Below are 23,728 nucleotides of genomic sequence, written 5' to 3' on the forward strand. Positions count from 1 at the left end.
TAGCATCTGGACTTATTAATATAATAAGTTATTTTATCATTAAATATGAAGATACAATTATTAATTTGGGTAGTTTTGGGTTTTGGTTTTTTGTTTTTTTGTTTTGGGGTGGTGTTTTTGCAATCAAAGGTCTATAACAAGAATTCAGGGCAATAAAATTTCCAGTACTTGAGCTTACTCTCTGGATACATTTCTTTGTTTTCAGACAGCTTTCACTGTTTTCTGATTTTCATCTTTCTCCTCTCAACTGCCATAGCAACTATTACAAATATTTATGTGTGACAAATTCTGGCCTGGAGAGGAATTTTTTCCTCTGGTATTTATGAAGCACTGTCAGAAAAGTAGGTGATGCTTTACCCTGCCTGTGTTACCTGCTGTTTACACCTCTGCACAGGAGGGTGTTAAACAAGTCTCCTCACAGGTTTGGATCATGTTGGCAGCCTGCCAAGGTTGATCTGCCTGCAAGTGTATGGTTCCCTTTCACCTGCCTCTTCAGCTGCTCAAAGCCAACTTTTTTTGAAGTAGAGAAGAAACCCTCACCTTTTTGTATAAGCAATTATTTGCTACTAGGCGTGTATGAGGATGTTGAGGCTTTGAGCACATGGAAGAGGTGCTCCTTTAATAATACGCCTAGTAGGTGTGCAAAACCCAAGCACTGGTCATGATGTCTGCTCTCTTGCCATGGAGGGAGAAAATGACACTTTGACAGATGGACAGAACTTGGTGGTAGTTTTTCCTCAGCCTCAGAGATCAGCCTTGTGCTCCCCTTCTATCTTGGTTTTCTCATGTTTCTCCCATGTTCTTTCCTCCCTGTCTTTCCTCACTTAAATCATTCCTCTCCTTCACATGTTTCACATTCACTGCTGCTCATGCAATTACAGCTACTCTTTTTTTACCATGCTCTGGCAACTGGTTAAATAATGGATGATGTCTAACACCATTTCTTTCTCTACCATTTAATTTCCCTTGCTTTTGGGCAGGTAGAATCTCCTGTTTTGCAACAACATTCCTTGCAACATGGCTAGCTCAAGTCAAATTAGAATCAGAAGACCTAATTTCCTGCACATAAAAAGACTGTTGACTATTAACTGCAGGGAATCTTGGGCTATTCACTGAATTTTTATGTTGGACAACAAATCTATCATCTGAAACGCTGCAGAACTGGGTTCTTAAGCTTACTGATGAATTGGAATGTTTTCTTCTTAAATATGAGGTCAGCTTGTTCTCCTCCAAGTCTGGATTAAAAAATCAGGTCGAAAAACCTGGCCCAAAATCAGGCTCAGACCAAAAACTGAACTAGAGTTAACATTAAGCTAGGCCTTACTATACTGGAACCAGTCGATTACCAATGGTTATCTAGCTTGCAACTAGCTTGGAAGTTTAGTTTTCTTGGAGCATGGTTCAAAGACACCAGGAACACACAGATAAAGCTTAAATCTGTGTAATCTCAAACCATGATTTGATATACAGAAAACCACAATCTTTAAACCAAGGAATTTACAAGCTGAGGAGACAGCAAGCATTGCAAGGAAGGACACAGGCACTAAGGACTCCGACACTAAATAAATTAATTTAAGGGGATGGGCTGGTGCCAAGCGCATGCTGAGGACTGACTTTACAGCTAGGTTTCATAGCAGAAGTTATCCTCTGGGATACTTTGAAAAATCTCATTAGTGTAATACAATGACAAATAAATATACAGATACAAGCAAAATGGATAGACAGATCCCACCATATTACTTAACTGTTTCTATCCTAAGTAGCAGACATGTACCTACCTTTCAGGTTCATGATTAGCACACACTGGTAGAATAGTATCAAAGAAAGAAGCAGCAAGTGCTAAACAAAAGGTTTACAGAATCAAGAAAACTACAGTGTGAAAAATGTGAATGCAAACATCAAAACAGGACCCAGAACTCTTTTTGTATGTTTTCCCAAGTGGCAAACTGCAAGGCCAAATATTTAATTCACAAGCCCCTGATTCTAAAATATCAACATGAATGAACATGGAACTAAATGTTAAATACTAATACGGCATTTTCATCTATTTCTATTTGCTTTCTAAAAATTAATTCAGCTTTGCAATGCATCTTATTTTCACTAAGGAAAACCAGATACAGATAAGGTTTTTTTCTTTTACAAAATCCCACTGTGAGATAGTGGCAAAACAATAACATTCAGATATTTTTTTCTCTGAACCTAGGATCCAATCAAGAAAATTACATTTTAATAGATCCAATTCTTTGGTAGGAATGAAGGTCAGGTTTTGATGGAATTTGAATCCCTAAATATGACCACTGAAGGAAACCACAATGCAACCTGAGCTAAGGTAAAATCAGTAATTGTCAACAAGAGGGTTAGGTCTACCCTGCAGATTTCTATCTACTATAAAATAAAATCTTAAAACACTTCCTACAAATTTCCAAAGAATTTGACCACATCCACAAAATCAGAAGGATCCATAAGCACTGAGCACATTTTACAATTCAAAAGAAGCAGCACAATCACCCAAAAGTGAGCATCTGTGAAAGGAAAGCCTTTTTCTAGAGCCTGAACCAAAAACTTATTCACATAATCCAATATTCTCAATAACTGAGAACCAGATACTTTGGTATTTAGTATGCTGAATACTAAACAATTACATAGGTTTCTGATCTTACAGGCTTACTTATGACTCCTGACTACACTCTACACACTCTGGTCAGCTGATGTATGTCAGTCATGCTCAAGAGAGGATTTAACTATACCTATGTTCAAAGCTGTCTTGGTGCATCCATCCCTGTGTTAACTATATTTCAGTACTGACAACCCCAAATGTTCAAAATTATGAAGCCACCTACAGGAATAATTATGTCCTTTAAAATATTAATTTTCATGTTTCTGGGGAAAGAAAAATCCTTGTTTAGTTCTCTAATCGGCTGTTGTTTATAATTTTGGATACCAGTCACCAAATGCTTATGAGGCTTTCAAATCAAGTTTTTGAATTTTGCTAACTACAGATGTATCATATATTTTAACATGGCAACTGGGATTTCAGGTAATGACACAAGTGGATAACAGCTGTGGCTTATTCATCAATGGTGTCACGGTAAGTGGCAGTGTTTTAAATACATTATGAGGACGATTTTTAATGCAGATAGCTCAGTCCTGGTGGCTAAAGAAGTAATAGAAGTATTGGTTTATGTCATATTCAATATAAAGCTCTTGCTAAGGATTTTCAGACCTCCATTCAGATGACTGTTAGCTCATTATGAGCAACACAAACTTTGAAGACAACTTTGTATCTCTGAAAGTACAACTAGCAACCATTAATTAATCTTACCTTTAATTAATCTTGAAAAGATTTTCACACATTGGGTAGGGACAATAAGCTAAAAAAACCCCATTCTATACTATTTCATATTTGTCTAATTTCTAAGTTTACAGAATTACAATACTTACAATTCATGACTCGAAAAAAAACCCAAAAACCTGTAGTTTCAGCTTCTGGTCAATGAGCTAGTATCACAAGCACTTCTAAAATTGCAGGAAAACAAGACTCTGATCATGTCAGACTCAGATCACAGCCATATGTTATAGAAATTATGAAAGGGGTAGAGAGAAATCATTGCTAGATATAAAGGCATTCCATAAAACAGAAGTCTGCTGGTATGTCTTCTAACAAATTACATGAACCTTAAGTGTTGTTTCAAAACTATGGGAATCGGGAGAACTTCCTAGAGCTGGTCTATCTCAAATGCCTGTTGGGATGGACAGACATGCACTACGTCTCTGCTCACTTTAGTTTCCTATGGAAATGCATATGTGCAGGTCGACAGGGAGTGAAACTGCACTTCCAGAGCGCCTTTGCTCTAGACCACTGGAGGGATTAGAATAAAACCCAAACTGCATTTTCCCCAGTTTATGGCCAGCAGTGGGACTAAATTTGGAATCCTTAGCTTAGGAAAATATCTGCTACACCACTACCCCACCCCTACACCTGCCCCCATTACCCTTTTAAAAGAACACTCTGAAAATTGTTAATATCTTCTCTAAATGTAGTGAATTTCATAACTCTGAAGTCCTTGAATTCTGGTGGTAATAGTAAAACCACCTGGCAGATCTAACAGCCATCCACTCACTGCGTCACAACTGCACAGGCCTCAGAGATCTGGATGTATCTCTGACAAGAAAAGATAGGGCATCAAAAGTCGGCCATCAATATGTTAACTTCAGGAATCTTTATTCCTGTTTTATATGTGTACCAGCACACATAAACCACAGAAATATTAGCTAACGATTTCTATAGCAGCCTGGCTTCCAATAGTATCTAAAAAAAAAAAAAAAAAAAAAAAAAAAAAAAAAAAAAAAAAAGAAAAAAAAAAGAAAAAAGAAGGAAGAAAAGATTTAAAGTAAAAATGACAATACAGAAAGGAAGGTGTGAAACACATGCAGTCTTTGAAGAACATGACTATGCCTATTAGGAACCTTTGACATTCAGCCGAGATTGTGACTGTGGCAACACAATGAAATGCAACAAGGCATTCTTATAGGAAGTGAAAGAAGAGAAACAAAGCTGGTGAAAGGTCTGGAGCTCAAGTCTGATGATGAGAGGCTGATGGAGATGAGGATGTTTAGCCTGGAGAAAAGGAGGCTCGGGGAGGACCTTATCATTCTATAACAACATGAAAGGAGGCTACAGAGAAGTGGGGGTCAGTATTTTTTCGCAAGGAAGAGGCAATAGGACAAGAGGAAATGTCCTCAAATTTGCCAGGGGCGGTTTAGATTTGATATGAAGGAAACCTTTCTTACTGAAAATGTTGACAAGCATTGGGACATGCTGCCCAGGGAAGCAGCTGAGTCACCACCCCTGAAGGTATTTAGAAGATTCAGCACTCTGGGATATGGATTCATCATGGACTTGGCAGTGCTGCATCAGGCTTGATGATCCCAAGGGTCTTTTCCAAACTAAATGATTCTATGATTCTAAAGAGTAAGCTGTCAAGTTTCAGAGTAACCCAGAGCTGAAGTTTGGAAACATAAAATAATAGGAACACTCATAAAAAACATTGACAAACCCAGAAAGAGCTTTAATAGTTTCACAATAATTAGAAGCTGGGCAGAGTCTGTAACATGGTACAGTATATCAGAGACCACAGTTTAACTAATGATATTTCAGCAGCACTGTTGCAGTGCACTTCCACTGTAAATTATGTTAGGCTAGAAGTGCCATCTCTTAGCCTGCTTGCCAAATATAAGGGGCAAAACTTAGGTTATATTTTGAATGTCTTTTTCTTTCATCCAGCTAACATCTAAATTCACCTTGTCTACAACAAGAAGGACAAATAAGCAGCTCAGTTTAGAACTCCTGCCAATGTTTTTTTTCAGATCAGCAGTGCTATGCACCCAGAATCTCTTTTCCAGAGATATCTCTTGGCTGCTAAACAAATTCTGGAAATCTGAATCCATTCATGAACTCAAATTTCTAATGTGGAAAGACACCATGCCTCAAAGTGCCCCAGTACCTCTAGAAAGACATGCACACTGTCCTTAAACTGGCACACATCACTGTAGCTTGGGTTACATATGGCAAAGCTTCTCTCTGCACTATCCAGTAACAGGGGGGGGCTGTCAGTGCCACGAGGGGTATCAAGATACTAAATTAAGGACACTAGGAAGAGAATGGATGAATTGAAGGAAATTAGCTAAACCAACAATGGGGTCAGAGGCCTGATGTCATCTAAACCAGTCACTGTGCATCTGTAAGTAGCCCCTCACAACTTTTCACCCAAACTGACAAAAGAAAAACCATTACTTATAAAACACTCTATATAAATAACTGATTGGTCAAAAAGTGTTTTGGAAAGTCCATGTATCTCCTGATTCTTTTTTCTAGAAAATAAAGAATCATTGCAAAACATCTGTCTGGAAATTATTTTTTTACCTACATTCTGTTTGTTATTTTTCTGTTTATAGATGATACAACAGTGGCCAGTCAAATTGTATTAAGGATGAATAAATGAAGCTTATAAATAATAGCTCCCTAAAGTTTACTGCTCCTATTCTTTTGATCCAAGAAAAAAAACGGACTTGGGATCTGTCAGATGTTTGGATGTTAATGGAAAAATTCAGAGGTGTTTTCACCTTCTTAAGCTATAACTAGAATTTCCCCAGCTTAAAAAGGGCAAAATTATTCTCAAACAGAAGTAAATTGAGAGGAAAAAATCCTGCATAATCTGAATAGTATCTGAATAGTACTTAATCTTCTGACAGGTAGGGCTCCTATATGTGTACATGTGCTCCCCTAATGTACCGTAGGATAGAGAGGATCCCAGTGACATCCACTTTCAGAGCATGCATGGTAATTGTGCTAGACACTCAACTCAGTCCTGATAAACACTGACTTCCACCTGAGGCATGAAAACATATATATATATATATATGTATATGTATATAAACTCTTGCTAAAATGAATGCACTGAAGGCTTATATAATGAAAAAGACCTTTTCATACAGAAAATATGAAGTATTTTTCCATTATCATTTGATAGCTGCCTATGAATAGAATTCTGCTTCCTAAGTCTTGAATAGGTGATGCACGATGGGCAGATTTCTGAAAATGCTCTAACCTTCCTCAAAGCTGCTAAACACTACAAAAAATGAGGAATGTATATCCTTCCTGAGATAATTTTCTCAATATCTCCTAAAATTGTATTAAGAATATAAAATGTAAACACTTATTTGGCAGCTGCTTGGGGAAAAGACAGTTGTGTTGCAGAGGCCAAAAGGGCTACACAGCCCTTTTCATGTCTCCACACTTTGATATGGACTTACTGAAATCTCACAAATTCAGACAGAAATCAATCAAGTGTTACCCTGGAATGTAGCATAGACAGTACTTATGACACTGGCAGTATTTCAGCCATATCATCCTGTGATGCAGTGTTCAATAACCCATGGTCAAAATTGCAACTTACCTTCTGCATCTTCTGGCCTTGTAAGATCGATGACACCAGGGCCAATTTTTCCATCTTCATTGGGTTTCCCTGCTAACTGTGGGCCTAAATTTTCAAACCTTGTTCTTTCCTGGAAAACAACAGAAGGACTCTTAATGCTCCATATAGGATAGTTCTCATTATATGTCAGTGCATATGGGTATGCACTGATACATGCCATATTTTTTAAATCTGAACAAATAATGAATGCATCTAATTAGAATTTTAGCTCAGGGACATTTTTTTTCTTTTTTTTTTTTACAGATTCTGAATGTTTGCATTTATGAAAATCAGTTTTAAATGTGAAACATATACAGAAACTTTGAGATTATTTTGATCTGCAGTGCCATAATGCATAAACGATTGTACATGCAAATACAAAACACTCTTGGCAGCACACAGGCTGATCAATGCTGCTCACTTTGCCTTTCCACTTATTTTCCAACTTAAACTGAAAAAGACAATCAACATTTGGGAAACATGAAAATTCAGAAGCTGAAAGAAGAGTTTGTATTGAAATGCACTGGTATTTTAATGAAAAAAACCACTTTTTCCCCACTCTGAGATTTAAGTTTGCATTCATACCTCTGCAAAAACACAAGTCTGAATTTTATGCAGAGATTTCCAAAGACAAATATTTCAAATAGGAATAATGGAGGACAGCACCAATATTATTTTGTCTAGAAATTTAAGTTTTACCTCAGTGAAAAGGGAATTTAAGAAGACAAAAAAAGGAAAAAATTAAAAAAAAAAAAAAGAAAAAGAATGCCCATTCTCAGAAAAACAGAAAGCTTTTGAGAGCTGGAGACTTCCATAAGAAACCTGGAACCAGAAAGTGGAAACTGAAAAGTCTTTCATATGTTAACGCAGGTTCTCACTCAGCTCCTGGACAGGGGCACTATAAAGGCAGTGTAATATTGTCTCTCTCAATAGTGGTCTCCGTAGTGCTGTGTATCAGTAGCAAAGTGTTCAATGGTTATCATTAATTTAGCGTTCTCATTTGAAGGAACACAGCATGTTTTCCCTCTTGCCTTGTTTTTACCTCTTCAGATTAAACTTGGCATTATGTTGTACTTGTGAATGAATGAAACCTTGTTGTTCATTACTATGAAACAATATTAAATGTCATGTCAGCTTGAATTTACAGATGCGAAATACCAGCTTTCAGCTCTCCAAACATTTTCTCCATGTTATACTTAATGCATTATGCAGAAGTAGAGTGCTGACTGCTGTTCAGTCTATTGTTCAATGACCTAGTTTGGCGCTGTGCATACTAGACATGAGGAGAAAACATTGTGAGATTTCTCTCCTAAAAGATGGTAGAAACTTGGAAATGTACTTCAGGACAAAACATGGTCTTGACTCCTCATTTGCTCCAGCTCCAACTACTTCTGTTTTCCAATATTATTATTTTTCTATTGTCATTGTGTTTCAGTCAAGAAACCTCATCAGGAAGAGTGAGAAATTGTTTCGATTCCTCATGCTTTCAGTTCCTTCAGCCATGGATTTTTTTAAATTATTCTCTGTTTAATTTGCACAGGAAAAGAAAGCTCAATCTGACACTGGATTTGCCACAACATGCAGCTGAGGCATTTCAGGTACTAAATGCATTTCTAAAGTTTCCTCAGAATCTCCTGCTTGTCAGACAAGTAACTCTGCATTTTATATTTGCTTAATTACATCACTTGTTTTCTACTGTAAAATCCATGGTTGATGAAGGAGCTTACACACACAAAGGAACTCAAGAGTAAAGAAAGAGTTACAAATAAAATTTGCCTGCAGAAAGGCAGTACAATACTAGAGGCCCAATGTTTTACTGAAAAATGTTCTGCATTGTAACAATACACTTGAATCATCAGGATGGGATCTGTCTTACGGGTAGAGAGAATGAAAAATAAGTTTATCAAGCATACTGTGTTCCATTGCAAAGGGCTGATTTGCAGTTGAGATAAAAACAAAGATCAGTCCTAAGAAAACAGCTTTTGGCACATTTATTTTCTCTTCCAAAATATTTTCACTAAAGGTTTTTCTTAAGGATGTTAATACTGCACCTTCAGTAGTCTTGGAAGAATAGCCTTTAAGTGTGTTTCAAAAAAAAGGAGGAATGCCTCTCCACTATAAAAATCAACAGACCTAGCTGCATATCAATATGCACATTTGGAATATCTTTCTAGTCATTCATTCTCTTTGATTTTACCAGAAAATATTCTGTTACCAAAAATAAAAAAATAAAAAAAATAGAAAAAGTTTCTACAAGAATATCAATATTTTGACGTGAAATGCGAGAAGAAAAAATTGCATGATAAGGTTCAGAAACACTAAAATGAAAGCACTTATGCCATAAAAATATCTGCTCTTGTCAAAAAAAAGGAGCTGTATTTATAGTTACTTTATAACCCCCTCCTAACTCATGAGATGGTTTAACAAAGCTAGATATACTTAAGTCTTTGAAATGCTTTTTGAAGTCATTCCTTTGCTTGCTTTTTTTACTAAAAATTGTCATCATAATGATAGAAAAGAATGGTCAATATTTGCATTGGTTTTACAGAGATTCAGAGAACTTTAAAAAATAGGAAAATCTTCCCCAGTACTAAAAATGCTTTAATCTAGAAGAAGCCTTTACAATTCCATGAAAGACAACAAATTCACATGACATTTATTGTAAGAGAATAAACTCATCTCACTAAGCTCAAATCCTTTTTAGTGGGATATGTCTTTGCTCCCATCTTAAACTCATCCTAGAGAAAATAGACCAAAAATCTTTTAAAAGTACGCATTTCCCCTAGTATGACTGAGATGAAGATTGATTCTCTACTTTGTATTCCTAGATTAAAAAAAAAAAAAAAAGACATGCCTTCATTAAAAATAAATTGGTATACATAGCTGCGTGAACAAATATGTTATCTGCACATACATTACATCTGCACACATGTGAATCAACTACTGGATCAATTGCTGCCTGCCTAACCTCTATTAGCAGAAAACTTTGGTGAGCTTGTAATAAAGTGCACTGCTATGGACAGTGCAGGTGTTTCCTCCCCTGTGAAAAGCACTTCTGACCCCTATTTCGAACATTTTTTTTCCTTATTTTTCTAATGGCTATGGCGCTTGTACTGTATTTTCCATTTATATTGCAGAAAAAAAAGTTTTAGGAAGACACTGACAACCCTTTCTCATGACAAGATCAACACAGACAGTTGGAGTTTGCATTAGGAAACTGAAAGCACTTCCCAACACAAATCAGATCCTTTGTACTTCTTTATACTTTGAACACATAGCAAAAATAATCCTTTCTTCAAAATGAGAAAAGAGAAGAGGAAAAAAGAACCTTCTTACAGCCAAACCTTAATTTTCCATTCTGTAATATGATTAGGCACTTATTTATGCGTTGTCAGTCACAAACATGCAGAAAACGTAAAAGTTATTGAAAAAATTAAAGTCTGCTCAACTGTCTTGCAGGAATGTTGGTTCTCTAAGTGCTTTGAAATTATGATGTATGAGGTAGATGTTGCATATTAAATAAAGATATTTAAATTATAAAGCCCCCGTTAGTGAGAGCTGATGAATGTTAAATGTTATGAGCCACAAGGCTGTGGCATCCATCATATTCACATATTATCACAGTCAGTGATGGAGCAGCCCCAGTGATGACAGATAGACTGCTAGATAGTTATCCCTTATTTCCAGTGTCGCCAAGCAAGCCTTTCAACCCCTTTGGCATTATTTTTAGCTTTGCATTAAATTAGCAACTTTTCCGTCACGTTCTGCCAGAAAGTATTAATTTTTTCTTCACGTGTGGAAGGTAAAAAGAATGATTCAGTGAAGCACCGAGTAAAGCAAAAGGAAGCCTTAGCCCCTGCCTTGGAAAAGGCTGCAAACTTCAAATGACTAGAAACAAATATAAAATTGTGATCTTGTGAAAGAACAGCAATGAAACAGTAAGCACACAATAATGGCTTTTCTCTGCACTTAGATAAAAGCTGAATTTTTGATGTGCACACTATATTTTCATAAAATTTTATATACTATGTTTTATACACTTATTGGCTATTCCATAATAATGTGTGTGCTAACAGTAAAATTGCTCTTAAATTTATGTGTGTTATTTATACGTTCCTATGTAACAATGCTTTTTGTTGTAAAAATATTCTGTTTATTAATGTAACTTTACAACCACTGCATCCAGGATCCGTGGTAAATTAATGACATTTTTATTATTTTATAGTGTCATTAAATTTTTACTGATCACTCCATCAAACAGAAGCAATAAAGGCCATAATGCAAACTGGGACACTTAGATCAGGGGAGCAGGAAGGCATTCCATATAGTCTGAAGTAAACGGCTTGCCATAAATGATATTTATACCATCTTTAAGGATGTGAGAATACTTGGACAAGTTTGGCAAAACTGTTTCTGTAGTACCGTGGATTGTGTACTTAAATAACAGTTTACTTGCCAGCAAGACAATTTTTTTTCAAACCATATGTGAGAAGATGACTGATTGCATCCATCGCTTGAAAAATAATATATGAAACATAATAATACATTGGGCACCCCTCCCTTCTGAATTACCAAGACTGATCTGACTATTCCCATGCCTCAAATTATTTCAACATGCTTGCTTTTTCCACATCTGAAATGTATGCTTTGCCTGAAATGGAAAATGGCATGCATCCTGATCTTTGTGTAAAAGATTTAATATATATATATATATCTTTTTTTGCAAACAAATACTTTTATTGAAGTAGACGTGTTTGGACAATGATGTAATACCTTTATTTCAATAGTCTAGCATGGAAGCAGTTACCCAACATTAATTTAAAGAGCCAGTTTCTAGAAATTGAATTAATATGGGTCATTCACAGAAGCCACAGAACATATGACTGAAGGGATATTATTTCTTCTGAGGACAGTGCTTTAGTTAGAATGGCTACAAATAATTATCACATGTTGTCTTTATGTATGAAATGTATTTCAATTGAATTATTTTATACTAAATGTTCTAGTAGCTTATTTGCTAACTATGATCTATTCCTTTCATGTACTGTGGACAGTAAACAAACAGCAAACAACTTAATGTATTCCAAACATAAAAAGGACATTTTCAGTAGAACACAGAGAAAATCATTCCCAGTTTGAAAAAGGAGGAATTACAACTCCTTTTTACCCCTCCCTGCAAACTCAGTATACAAATGCCCCGAGCTTTTCACCTTCTTTTACTACTTTTTAACGGCTAGAACTGAAAAGTTAAATTACCCTCCACTTAGAATCTTTTGCAATGTCTTGGCACAGCAGGGATAATTACAAATTGACTTTCAGCCTTATCTCTGGATATTTTAGTTATTATGGGTGGGAAGTTTAAACATTAACCTTATTACAACAATGTCAATCATCCTACTAGTGTGCAGGCATGCAACTGCTGGAATTCTTTGGATGGCAGAGGAGATAAACACAATAGTGACACTATTGTTATAATTAAAAGCGTGGCCATTGGTTTTGCAGAACTGTGGTGAATGTCTAGGACTCAATTTCAATATCATAGCACCAGGAGCTGCTCCAAGAAAACAGAAAAATTAAATTAGCAAAGCAAGAAAACTTATTGTAGGAAAGCTGTTATTTTAAGATACTACAAGATAAAAGGTGTACCTTTTCCAAGGATTTACAGGTTTTGGGACTGACAGATATGCCAACATCTATGATGCTGACACAATCTGCCCTTTTCTTTGTTTTTTCTGTAAATGAAACACCTGAATTCACTGCTGTCAGGGACCAAGAGAGGCACAATGAGTGATTTTTCACCCTGAAATACTGCTGCTTCCAGGTTTTGAGAGCCCCTATGCTGTTCATAAATATACAGCATGGACCAGCATCCCTGCAACAGACTACAGATTTGCATCACACTGCAGTGCTCAAAGCAAACAGCTTGCTTGAAAAGATGTGGGGAGAGAGAAGCCACTAGGTCCCCTTTAAAATATATTCTTCCATCTTAAAGCATAACTGAAAAGTAAGAGGTTAAAAGCAGATAACAGGGAATTTACACTAAAATTTCTTTGCCTGCCTGGCAAGCCTCAGCTGGCTTCCATGTGACAATGTGACATGTGCAGGACCATCACAAGCAAAAAATACTCCGAAGTTGTTCAGAAACAGAATTTCACAGTGTTTGTCACATTCTGAGACTTCTTTTAAGAACCAGGTTCTGGAGTCAAAATTGAGAATTGTGATTTCATCAAAATTTAAAGTGTCTAGAAAAAAATCCAGTCTAGAAACCAATGGGCTAAAGCCAAAAAAAAAAAAAAAGAAAGTGAATGCCAATGCATATAGCCTAATTGTAAACACTGTCTTCAGCTAATCATTTTGGAAGCCTGATTTTAAGGATCGGAATTCCAAGAGCTTCTTCTCAGCTAGTGTGAGCAGTAGCCATCTTGATCTTGAATATAAATAAGAAGGATTTAAATGAATTCTCTGATTATCAAGCGCATTCAGCAAATACTAAGATGTTTATAGACTTCAGTGACTATAGAAGACTGCTTCTAGTAGGAAGTGTATCAATTCAAAACTATTTTTGAAAAGAGGGAAAAAAAAACCTGATAGCAAATATTTCCACCTAAGGAGAATATTATGCCCTTCTGCACATGAAATATTGCCATCTCCCTAACTATTGCCATGCTTGCTGGCACTCCTAAGCTATGGATCTGCCCTGGTTAGATTACTTTCAACAGGATTACTGCATTTACTGAGCCCCCTTAACCAAATGCTTTATGTCTTTGTTCATATGGTTTTAATATGGTTTTAACCAATTGCAAGGTTATTTATAAGTTTGCAACTCCCCAGTAGTTAGAGTTATGAAGCGTTCAGACTTAAGCATATCCAGTTGTGTGGTAACCCAACTACTGCTTTCATGCGGTTTTCAACTTTTTATTCATGTACGAAGGCATGATGCATGGCAGTATCTGAGACCATTCTGATTAACTCTTTGTTTCAGTAGCAAACTTTGGCAGCAGCCTACAGTAAAATGATATACTGACTAGAAGGTAAAGATTAAAAGAAAAAAAAAAAATATCACCCAAGCTGTGAAATTCCACAACAGACTGAGGAGAAGCTAGTCCTTGAAAAACAAAGGGACAATCAGTTAAATTAGCAGCTGGTAAATGAAAAGCAAACAAAAGGAGTTACTACTTTACACTCTGCATAATTCTGTATGAATGCTGTAGAATTTCCCAGGGGTCAGAAAGCGTCCAAAGTTTGGCCTGTCACTTGTTTCTAAAAAAGCTGGATAATTTTATGACTGTTAATAACATTTGTAATAACACATGCTAAGGTAGTCAAATCTCTTGTTCCAGAGTGTAGGCCTTGAGTCAAAGAGAAAGGCCTTGAGTCAAAGAGAAATTCCCTTGTCCTCTCTGATGCTCCTGACCAACTCCACAGATGATTAACTGGGAGCCTTCTAGGGATACAAGCTAATTTTCTTTTATAAGATTGCTAAATTTAAGGAAGAACTGGTAAAGGGTATAGATCAAATCTATAATCTGCCTTGTAATTAGAAGGAATCTGAATGCAGCCATTAAAAAAACCCCAACATTTTCTTCTAATTAAACACATACATGTGCATTTTTGAGAGACAGACAAAAATAAACACAAATTACGATTGACTTCTACTAGGAAATAGCAGGACTGTGGTTTGGTTTTTTCTGTGCTGTAAAGTGACTAATGGAAGCAATTCAATAGCTACTCATGGACGTTTACAATGTTCATTTAAATTTCTAACATTTGATTTACAAGAATAAAAGTGCAAGGATATGACAAAACAAAGGGGTTTTTCCTAGGCTTAAGGAATATACTTATACATTTAAAGGAATAAATGTATATGTGTATTTAAGTTTAATTTTGCAGGTGGTTGAACCTTGTCGATTATGGCCTCATTTTCACCAAGTATTTTAAAATGGAGCCATTTAAATGCCATAAAAGTGAACAAAAATGCTTTTACCAAATTTAGGCAATTTCATGATTCTGTACATATATCTGCTTGTTTCCTCAGATATTTATGCTTGTGACTAAATTTCATTGAAGGTATTCTCATACATTAGAATCAGAACAGAATTTGGTTACTAGTTCAAAACTGTGAATCTCCTTCACTCTTAATCACCTAGTAATATATTCCAGGCTGAAAACCCAGTTTTAGCAAGAAGCCACAGCAGTGAAACAACTAGAAAAACTATTCTAGGTTCAGCACAACAATTTTTTCGGAATGGAAAAAAAAAGAGGCAGGAAAAAAGTCACCAATTTCAATTTCATTGTGGTGTTCTGCAAACCTCAACAGCACAAAGCTGTTGCTTTCAGCTGCTACCCACACAGGGTTGAGACAACAAAGGTGTCATGAAGTTACTTTACCTTTAAGAAAGTTGAAGTTGCTGGGAACTGCCTAGAGTCTTTTCTCCTGACCAATTATCGGTCATTGCTGAGAATTGACAGCAGTTTAGGCCATTGAAAAGTGGGATAAACTTGTGAACCCTACCTTAAAGTGTAAAACCAGAGCTCTCTGAGTTCTCTTTGTTTCCTGGCAGTGAAAGGTAACAGAGTTCTGGCTTCTCGCTCTCTGCCCGGCCATGCGGCCGGGCGGGGGCCGGGCTGGGCCTGCTGCATCTCCCGGCTGGGAGATGGGGCCTGCGGGGGGCTTGCCCCGAGCCCTGTCCGGGCCGGGCCGGTTCCTGGCTTGGCTGCAGGTTTTGCCGTGATAGAATTCACCAGAAACTGCCGAGTGAAGAAGGAGAGGGGCTCTGGGCCTGCAGCAAGCAGAGACGGTGGCCGCACTCTCTAGAGCAGCCATGAAGAACTTTCCATCACAGGCGGCTCCAGTTCCTGCACCGGCCGAACCACAGAACTACCTACAACAGCCTGGGCAAGATTTTAACTCTTTCATTAATCAGATGAGACTTGCGGATTAATCTTTTTATCCAGAGAAAGAAAAGGAGAATGATCAACATGAAAAGAGACTTTATAAACTACTAGTGACAAGAAAGAAAAGAAATTTCAAGAAAGGTAGAGAATTAAGAAGATGCTTTAATTTAGCTGAAATATCTTTCTGTTAGACTATGGAGATGGACAATGAAGTCCTGAAAAGAACTCCTTTAATTCATGATAAGTATCTAGGGAGGAATCAAGTGTTCAAAGTGTAAACTTGAGTAATTATGGTATAGTGAAGTGCTGGGAGATTTGAAGCCTTGAGAGGCAATGAGAAAACTGTTGTCTAGTGAAGCTCACAGAAACAGATGAAGAAGACTTTTTTGCCTTTGAATACTCATCCTTAAAAATGCTATCCCTCGACTCATGACCCATACACATCTCAGAGTGATGTGAAAATGGGAGGGGTGGGCTCTGATAACAGCAGCTCTGGGCAGCTGATATCAGGGCAATGGAAAACTATAACAAAAATAGTTTTCGTGTGAGAAACTCCATAAATTAACAGGAAGAAGCTTCTGTTTCTCTACAAAGACAGGTGAAAAGACTGTAACAAGAATTGGGACTGTTTTAACCACCTAAGTTCCAAAGTTTTTGTCTCTGTTGTCATGTCAACAAGGGAATAGTAGATAGATAAGGGATGAAAAGGTTTTTCTGGAAGTTTATTCTGGTGTTCTTATTCTTGTTGTTTGTCAATAAACTTTCTTTATTCCTTTTAAGTTTTATGCCTGTTTTGCCCTTATTCTAATCCATATCTCACAGCAAGAAATAAGTAATTTTCTTAGTTATTGGTTTTAAACCACGACAAAAGGTCTTAAAAAAAATCCAGAAAACACACATCCAGACAGACATGCACACATGTCACTGGTCAAACATCTTCAGAAGCAATCTGATGTTCTTTTGTGAATAATATGAAAAATTAAGCATATATAAACAGGCTTTTATAAGTTTAATTTTAAACCTATAAAAGCAAAGAGAAAGACATGTTCTGATAAATACTTCCATTCCATTGTTTCAGCTGTTCCTTATGACACGCACATGTCAGAGTTTTGGACAACATCGGATAATGTTGGAAAAATTTTAATAAACATCGACTTCATGATGCCATAATCAATTATCAAATCTCAATAAATACAACTTTTCCTACTCCACACATGGCTAGTAGTTATAAAGGTATAAAAGCAAATATTTCAAATACTCTATTTGCCAGTATTTTTTCATTTAAGGAACTAAACCTATTGGCGTTTTTTTACAGCAACCTTTGAACATGAATAATATTGTATATTGTAAGCATAGGTTTGAGTAGGTCCATTAGGGTAAATTCTGCAGGCTTTGGCAGCACAGATATCTAACCCCAGACATCACAAATGAGTCACTGGGGGTACCCACCCCTTTTTTTTACCTCTATAAACAACACAAGCCTCTAGACATGCCTGTTCCATCCCATGTTCAGGAATACACCTGAAGCAGTTTAAAATGGAGATGCAAAAGACACTTGGGCTTAAATGTTCATATTCATATTTAGAATTAGAAATGCAATCAAGGCAGTTAGCAAAATCCCACCAAATGCTACTGTTTTCAAGTATATGCCTTGCCTTGTGCTGGATGTAAATATATAATGGCATATCATGCATATAAAGATTAAGTAGTTTTTTTCTGTATTTATCAAGATGATTTTTTTTGGTAGCATTTTAAATACACTTTTCAAGGTTGCATTTTATGATTGCTGCTTATACATTGCTCTGTTTATACTGAGGCCTCTTTTGTTATCTTCAGAGAGAAAATGATCATATCACTAAGGTGTAAGGATGGGTGACAATGGAACAATGATAATAACATCATTATGCAGTGTTTTGTCTCTTGTACCTCCATCACTGCCATGTTTTTCTGTGATTATTTCAGCCTCAGGAAAAAGTGTTGCTTACTGTTTATGTCAAGAAGGCAAGATTACTGTTTGCATGATTACAATATCAAGTATGATGTACATAATGCCTGTGATAATATAAATGTACCCCTCAACTAGCTCCTGTCTTTAATCTTCATGCAACTGGGAAAAAAAAATAAACAAAAACAAAGAAAACAAAACAGTGAGTTACAAATTCTTGCAGCCTCATATAGGCCTTAATCTTCTAAAGTGCCAAAATACTTTCACTCAAGTACAACAGAGGCCTCAAGGACACAGATAATCAGTACTTAAGTCTAAGGGAGTATATGGACTAAATGCACGTGACTGAATCAGGACCAAAGTATGGAATTCTTATGTTTACATGGAGTCTGAGAATAAAAATTAATTTGAGCCTGTTTTTTTCCAGGCTCAAAAAGTTGCTTTCTCCTTCTTACTGATTATTCTTTTTTCCCTTTGAGACAGGTAGGTTGAAGATCTTCTAGTACGAAGAATTATTCTTGTTTACGAATAAAACCATAAAGCCAAAACCACAGTCCAGTAAGTATCTATTTGAGCAGAAAAAGCCTGGCATTAGCAATGGCCTGGCTGAAGCAAAGGAATAACTCTGCATCTCTGAAATTGCTATATTTACTTACTGATCTCCCTAACATAATCGGAACTAAGTTATTCATGATTCATGTTTTTAAAACTTATAGTCAAGGCAAAAGCAGCCCAAATTTGTTTTATGAAGATTATGAATTCCCAGAGTCAGAGAATTGTTTGGTTTGGAAGGGACCATAGAGAATATCCAGTTCTAGTTCTAACACCCCTGTCATAGGCAAGGATACCTCCCATTAGACCAGGTTGCTCATTCACCAAACCAAAAAAACCCAAAAAAACAAAAGTCAACTGATGAAGTAGGATAAAATCCCTCTTTGGGATATCTGACATGCAAATGCAGGCAAATAGGTACTTCCTAGAAAATGGGAGAGATTTACATGTCTCAGAAGGAGTAGCTCTTCCATGAAGGAATTATGAATCAAAATAATGACAGAGGACTTTAAAAGGACAACTGAAAACTGCTTTTTTTTTTTTCATGCAGAATCCAGGAATTCTTGCACCTGAAACCATCCTAAATGCAAAATAACTACCTATGTATGGGTGGAAGAAAATCATGTGTTTTCACTGCTGCAATATGCAAAGAGAAAACTGCCAGTCAGTAGCTAATGCCACTGGCAAAAATCCATTCTCTAGCTTTTCATTTAAATTAGAATGATTTTATAAACCTTCTTTTGTTTTTGTCATGAAAAATTTGTCTCAACTTTTTAGATAAACTATCCATTAAATACTCTTCAGCTACAGCCAAGAATACAATTTAGAAAATGCTTTTATACCTTAACCACCAATCTTGAATGGGTGTTTCAAAAGTAGTGGTTTCACCCATAAATTAGCCACTTATGTCCTACTTAAGACCTATTTTTTACCTCATCTTGAGGATAAGTATAAACTGGGTCCTACTACATCTCTCTGCACTTAAATGTATCTTTTTCTCTCTTTTCCCCATCCTTGTTCACCCACTCTAGTTGACATACATGGAAAAGTTCATGCAATTCATTGAAGAACATTCCAACATCTCATTCCAGTGGAAGGTTCTTTGCTGTTCTGTGGATAAATACAATCTGTAAGAGGGAATTTCCTGTCTCATTACTTTCCTTACTCCTTTGTATACTTGTATGCTTTATAACTGTGATCATGTTTTATAGCTCTGTCTCACAGGAAAGAGAATATTGTTCTGGGGAAGCAATCAACATTTTGGAGCTTTTTGCTATGATATATGTAGACAATTGCATTACTTACAACTGCTCATTAGTAATACCCAAATAATTCTAAAAAGGAAGTTGGTAACTGAATCTTCAGGCACAGAGAGGGGAAATTATTATCTTCTGGTTACCCAGAAAGTCAATGATTAAGATAAGAGCTGAACCCAGGACTTCTGCACATTAAGCCAGTCCACTGGCTGTTATGCCACACTGCCCCTGCCATAAATCTGCTTGATGGATTTTTCAGTCATGGAACATTAAAGGCTCTGCTCTTTTTTAATGAATATGTTTAAAGAAAACAGTACAAACAAAAGCAAATGTAACACTTAAATTATCTGAGACATCCTGCTTTAATGTCACGCTTGGATAAAGGATTTCCTACTGGAGACCTATGTACTCTTTTACGTACTGAAAAATGTTTTAACCAGTACCACTAGCTGGATACTGGTATCTATTTCTGCCTGAAAACAGCATAATCAGTTTTAGGTGGTTAAAAATAATCAGAGCCAACTTTTATATTATGACCAAAACCTTGGCAGCACAGCAGCAGTGGCAAATAGCAGAAAATTGCTTGCAGTGTTATTTGCCAGATTACTTAACTATTTACATTGGGATTTTAAGTTTGAAGTATAAAAAACTCATGATTTGGAGAAGTCTTGGACTGTGTATTTTTATTCCTAGTTACAACAAGATGTGCAGAGGATATAGCATGGCTTACTAAATTAAGCATTTTTTTAAGATAAACTACCTGAAGCATTTAGGAGCAGTTCAGTTTGAACTGTTCAGATTTCTTTTTTAATTGAAGATTTGGAAAACCAATAGATTTAGATTAAACGATCAACTTTTCACATCTACTTGTTTAAGATTCATGTTGACATTGTACTAAATACAGCCATATAGTTTGTATTCCAGATAAATTGATCTGAATACAAGCCTCACTCTTTAGTATGATTCTTACTCCAAGATAAATCAATATTTAATATCTCCTGCAACAGCTCCTGTAGATAATTTTAAACCTTTTCTCCATCCCATTAAGTTACCTTTAAAAATTCTTTATACAAGGCTTCACAGATGAATTCTGAAAAACTAGTTTATGAAAAGCAGTCTGAAATTCATTAATTCACATGGAAAGGATTTCTTAGTCTTGCTGCATTGTGCTGTCCTCTAAATCCATCTCTGTTTAGCTAATTCTCCCACTCAGCTAATTTGAAGAATAAATAAATACTTCCTGAAAATCTGTAACACAGGTTTTTAAACATAAAGGAAAATATCTTTTTACTGCTAGATTTGTAGTACAAGATATGTCTGGGGTATGAGCTTCTGCAAATCAGGCTAACCAAAGCTCTCCCTGACTCCTTGAGAGGATGGGCACTCTTCATCACCAGGTAGCAATCTACACCCAGCTCCAGTCCCACGGTCACATCAGCTAAGGGAAACAGTGATAGGCAGCAGAATGTCAGGCTCAGACAGCGGTCACATCCCAGCCTCCATTTTGAATATTAAAAACTATGTCTGCTCCTTCTCCCCTCCCCACCCTCCAATGTGATGCAGCAGCTAAGGAAAAGCATTTCTTCCTCCTCCTCCCTCAAACCTCTCCTATGGCTAAGAGCCTCACTGGGATAGGAGGCTTTGATATCAGAAGAATGCAAACAGCAAGGCTCAGGTTTGCTGCTTCTTAGGGTTTAGCAACGGAGACTTAAGAGGAATTTCAAATTATTATATATTGGGAGAACTGAAAGGGATAATGCCAAAAAGAAGGAAAGAGCTATATACTCTGGAGCTATCTGGTTGTAAATCCACCATTTAAACTATAGGATCTTCACATTCCTATCTGTGCCGTCCCTCACTCTCATTTCCTATCCTGCAATACATTCAAAGTGCATTTTCAGGGACACGGTATGCAAAAGTGAAGTTCTGTCCCATCCCTCAACTTCTGACCTGCAGGTCCCCACAAACAGTCCACGGTACTTTAAAACTTCTGATTCAGCTATTGAAAAATCAAACAGTGAAATATTTCAGTTTAATTAAATGGGAAGCTTTTGTTTTCAAAGCCTTTGCAGCTTTTACAGTGGAATCACTCTCAGTCAGTTCTGTCCTTGAGCAGGCAGTGAGCTGCAGCTAAAGATGCTAAGAACCTGTTTGCACTGGAGAGGTAACATGCTAAACCAAGACAGCTATTGACTTTCAAATCTATTAAGGATCTTCATCTCAGGAGCTGTAACTGCTTTGGTTTGTATCAAAGCACAGCCTAAAATGGTCTGATCCTAAATGAGTTCTGTGATCAGTTACAAAATAGAATTATTAGAGAAAAAAAGTGACTGACACCTCACAATGAAGTTTTAAATTTTATCTCCATTCCTTTGCTACTCCAAGCAATCAAAAATGTGATAAATTGTGTATTTTGCTTATGGAAAAGGGTCAGCATTTAGCTTAGTTGTGAAGTCAAATCCAAGGCTGATTTAGCAACAAGAATGCAGCTGTATAGAGAACATACCCACAAAATAACAAGAAGAGGTGAAATAACACTGTATCTCTTCACAGCATGAGATGTTAGTGGAAATTCTAATGTGGAAATTGTGTCCTGTCCTATTAGTTAATTAAGATGTGACACACAACAGCAATGGAAGTGTTGTTTTCATGAGACACTACAAGAGCCCTAGGAAAAGAAGGGTGAAGTTAAGCAATAGAGAAGAGCAGCAGCATGTAGAAAAGGAGACACAAAGTAGTAGATCACTGCAAGCACTGCAAGAAAATTTCCCCCTCTGCCTTGTGATAAGAGAATGATAGAGACTTCCACTACCTAAACCATAGGCTGCACCACATTAGGAGCATTTCTAACATTGCAGCACTGGAATCTCATAGCAGTTGAAGGATGATTAAGTAATGCAGTCCCTGATTCAGAGGCATATGTGGTGAGACGCATCCTTACTGTAGCAAAATCTTTACATTAGGGGAACTTAAGGGGGGTCAAAACCAGGAAATTGGGTGCTTTTTTGCCCTTTTAACTGAATTCTTTATGTCCTTATAACACATATGGTAACTACAGTAACATGGCATGGGTGGGGAAAACAGGAAATCGCTTGGTAAGCCAAGCAAGAAGTACATTTCATCACCTTCTCTTGTAGGATAACTCACACATGCACTACAAATTTTCCATACTGCAGTTCATTACTTTTGCATGTTCCTGCTACTGAGTACATACTGATAACCGCTGGATGGCTTTTGGACCAAATGGAATGGATATCTTGCACAGCAGAGCATGCTGGTTATTGCAAACACTGATAGGCATCCTAGTCTATATAGGGTCAGTTTATAACTGTGAGCATTCTAATTCAAGACTAGTTCCTCGAAGTGAAAGAGGAAAAATAAACCTTGCATGAAAGAGAGCAGACCTACAGGAAAAGATCTTCCTTGTATTTCTAAGTTTTGGGTTCTTTCTAAATGGAAGTCCTAAGAGTTGGCATACACTTCCTCAATGAGACATTGAAATGACACAGTGTGATCTGTGGTGTGACAGTGGAGAATAAATCACAGGACTTATGCAAAGGTCATGCAGGTAACCCCTTGATAAAGAGGAATCCCTTGGGAGGAAGAATGCAGCTATACAACCTAATCTTATTCATAGTATTCAAAGAGCTTGAGGAACAGAATTCTGGCAGGGAGCTGGCAGCTGAATACATTTTGGCAAACTGCTGAACCTCTGACAGACCAAGTTTTACAGTACATGATGTGTCAGTGACTCACTTTGTATATAGCTCTAATGCACATCCTCCCAATGATGGCTTCTAAACAGAATGTAAACCAAATGTACCAGCATCTAAAATACAGCGAAGAGTGTTCCTGTGCTTTAGAAATTGAAAAAGTGGGATGCACAAAGCAAGAATCTCTGTGTATGTAAAAAAGACAGTTCATCCAAATAGGCATATAATGAAATTCTTACTTCACAACTGAACTCAAGGATGCAAAGAAAATGGCAGGAAGATAGGAATGTTCACATTGCCTGCTGTCTCAAGAAGCCCTTGGCAAGATAACAGTGAAATCATGCACCCAGCTACTGATCAACACAGGTCTGACATTAAACCACAAGTATCCAC

General features: G+C 36.8%; 1 protein-coding gene across 18 annotated transcripts in view; it reads right to left on the reverse strand.

The window, feature by feature from the left end:
* Positions 1 to 23,728, reverse strand: part of SOX6 (SRY-box transcription factor 6) — a 368,642-nt gene that overhangs the window by 26,597 nt on the left and 318,317 nt on the right. For all 18 annotated transcript variants that reach the window (XM_015629858.2, XM_015629859.2, XM_033515151.1 and 15 more), the window contains one exon: positions 6,957 to 7,065. In XM_015629858.2, the coding sequence (XP_015485344.1) occupies positions 6,957 to 7,065 (109 nt within the window). The remainder of the gene's footprint in view (positions 1 to 6,956; positions 7,066 to 23,728) is intronic.

Source organism: Parus major, chromosome 5 (genome assembly GCF_001522545.3).
Source record: "Parus major isolate Abel chromosome 5, Parus_major1.1, whole genome shotgun sequence".
In the NCBI taxonomy this organism is placed as follows: Eukaryota; Metazoa; Chordata; class Aves; order Passeriformes; family Paridae; genus Parus; species Parus major.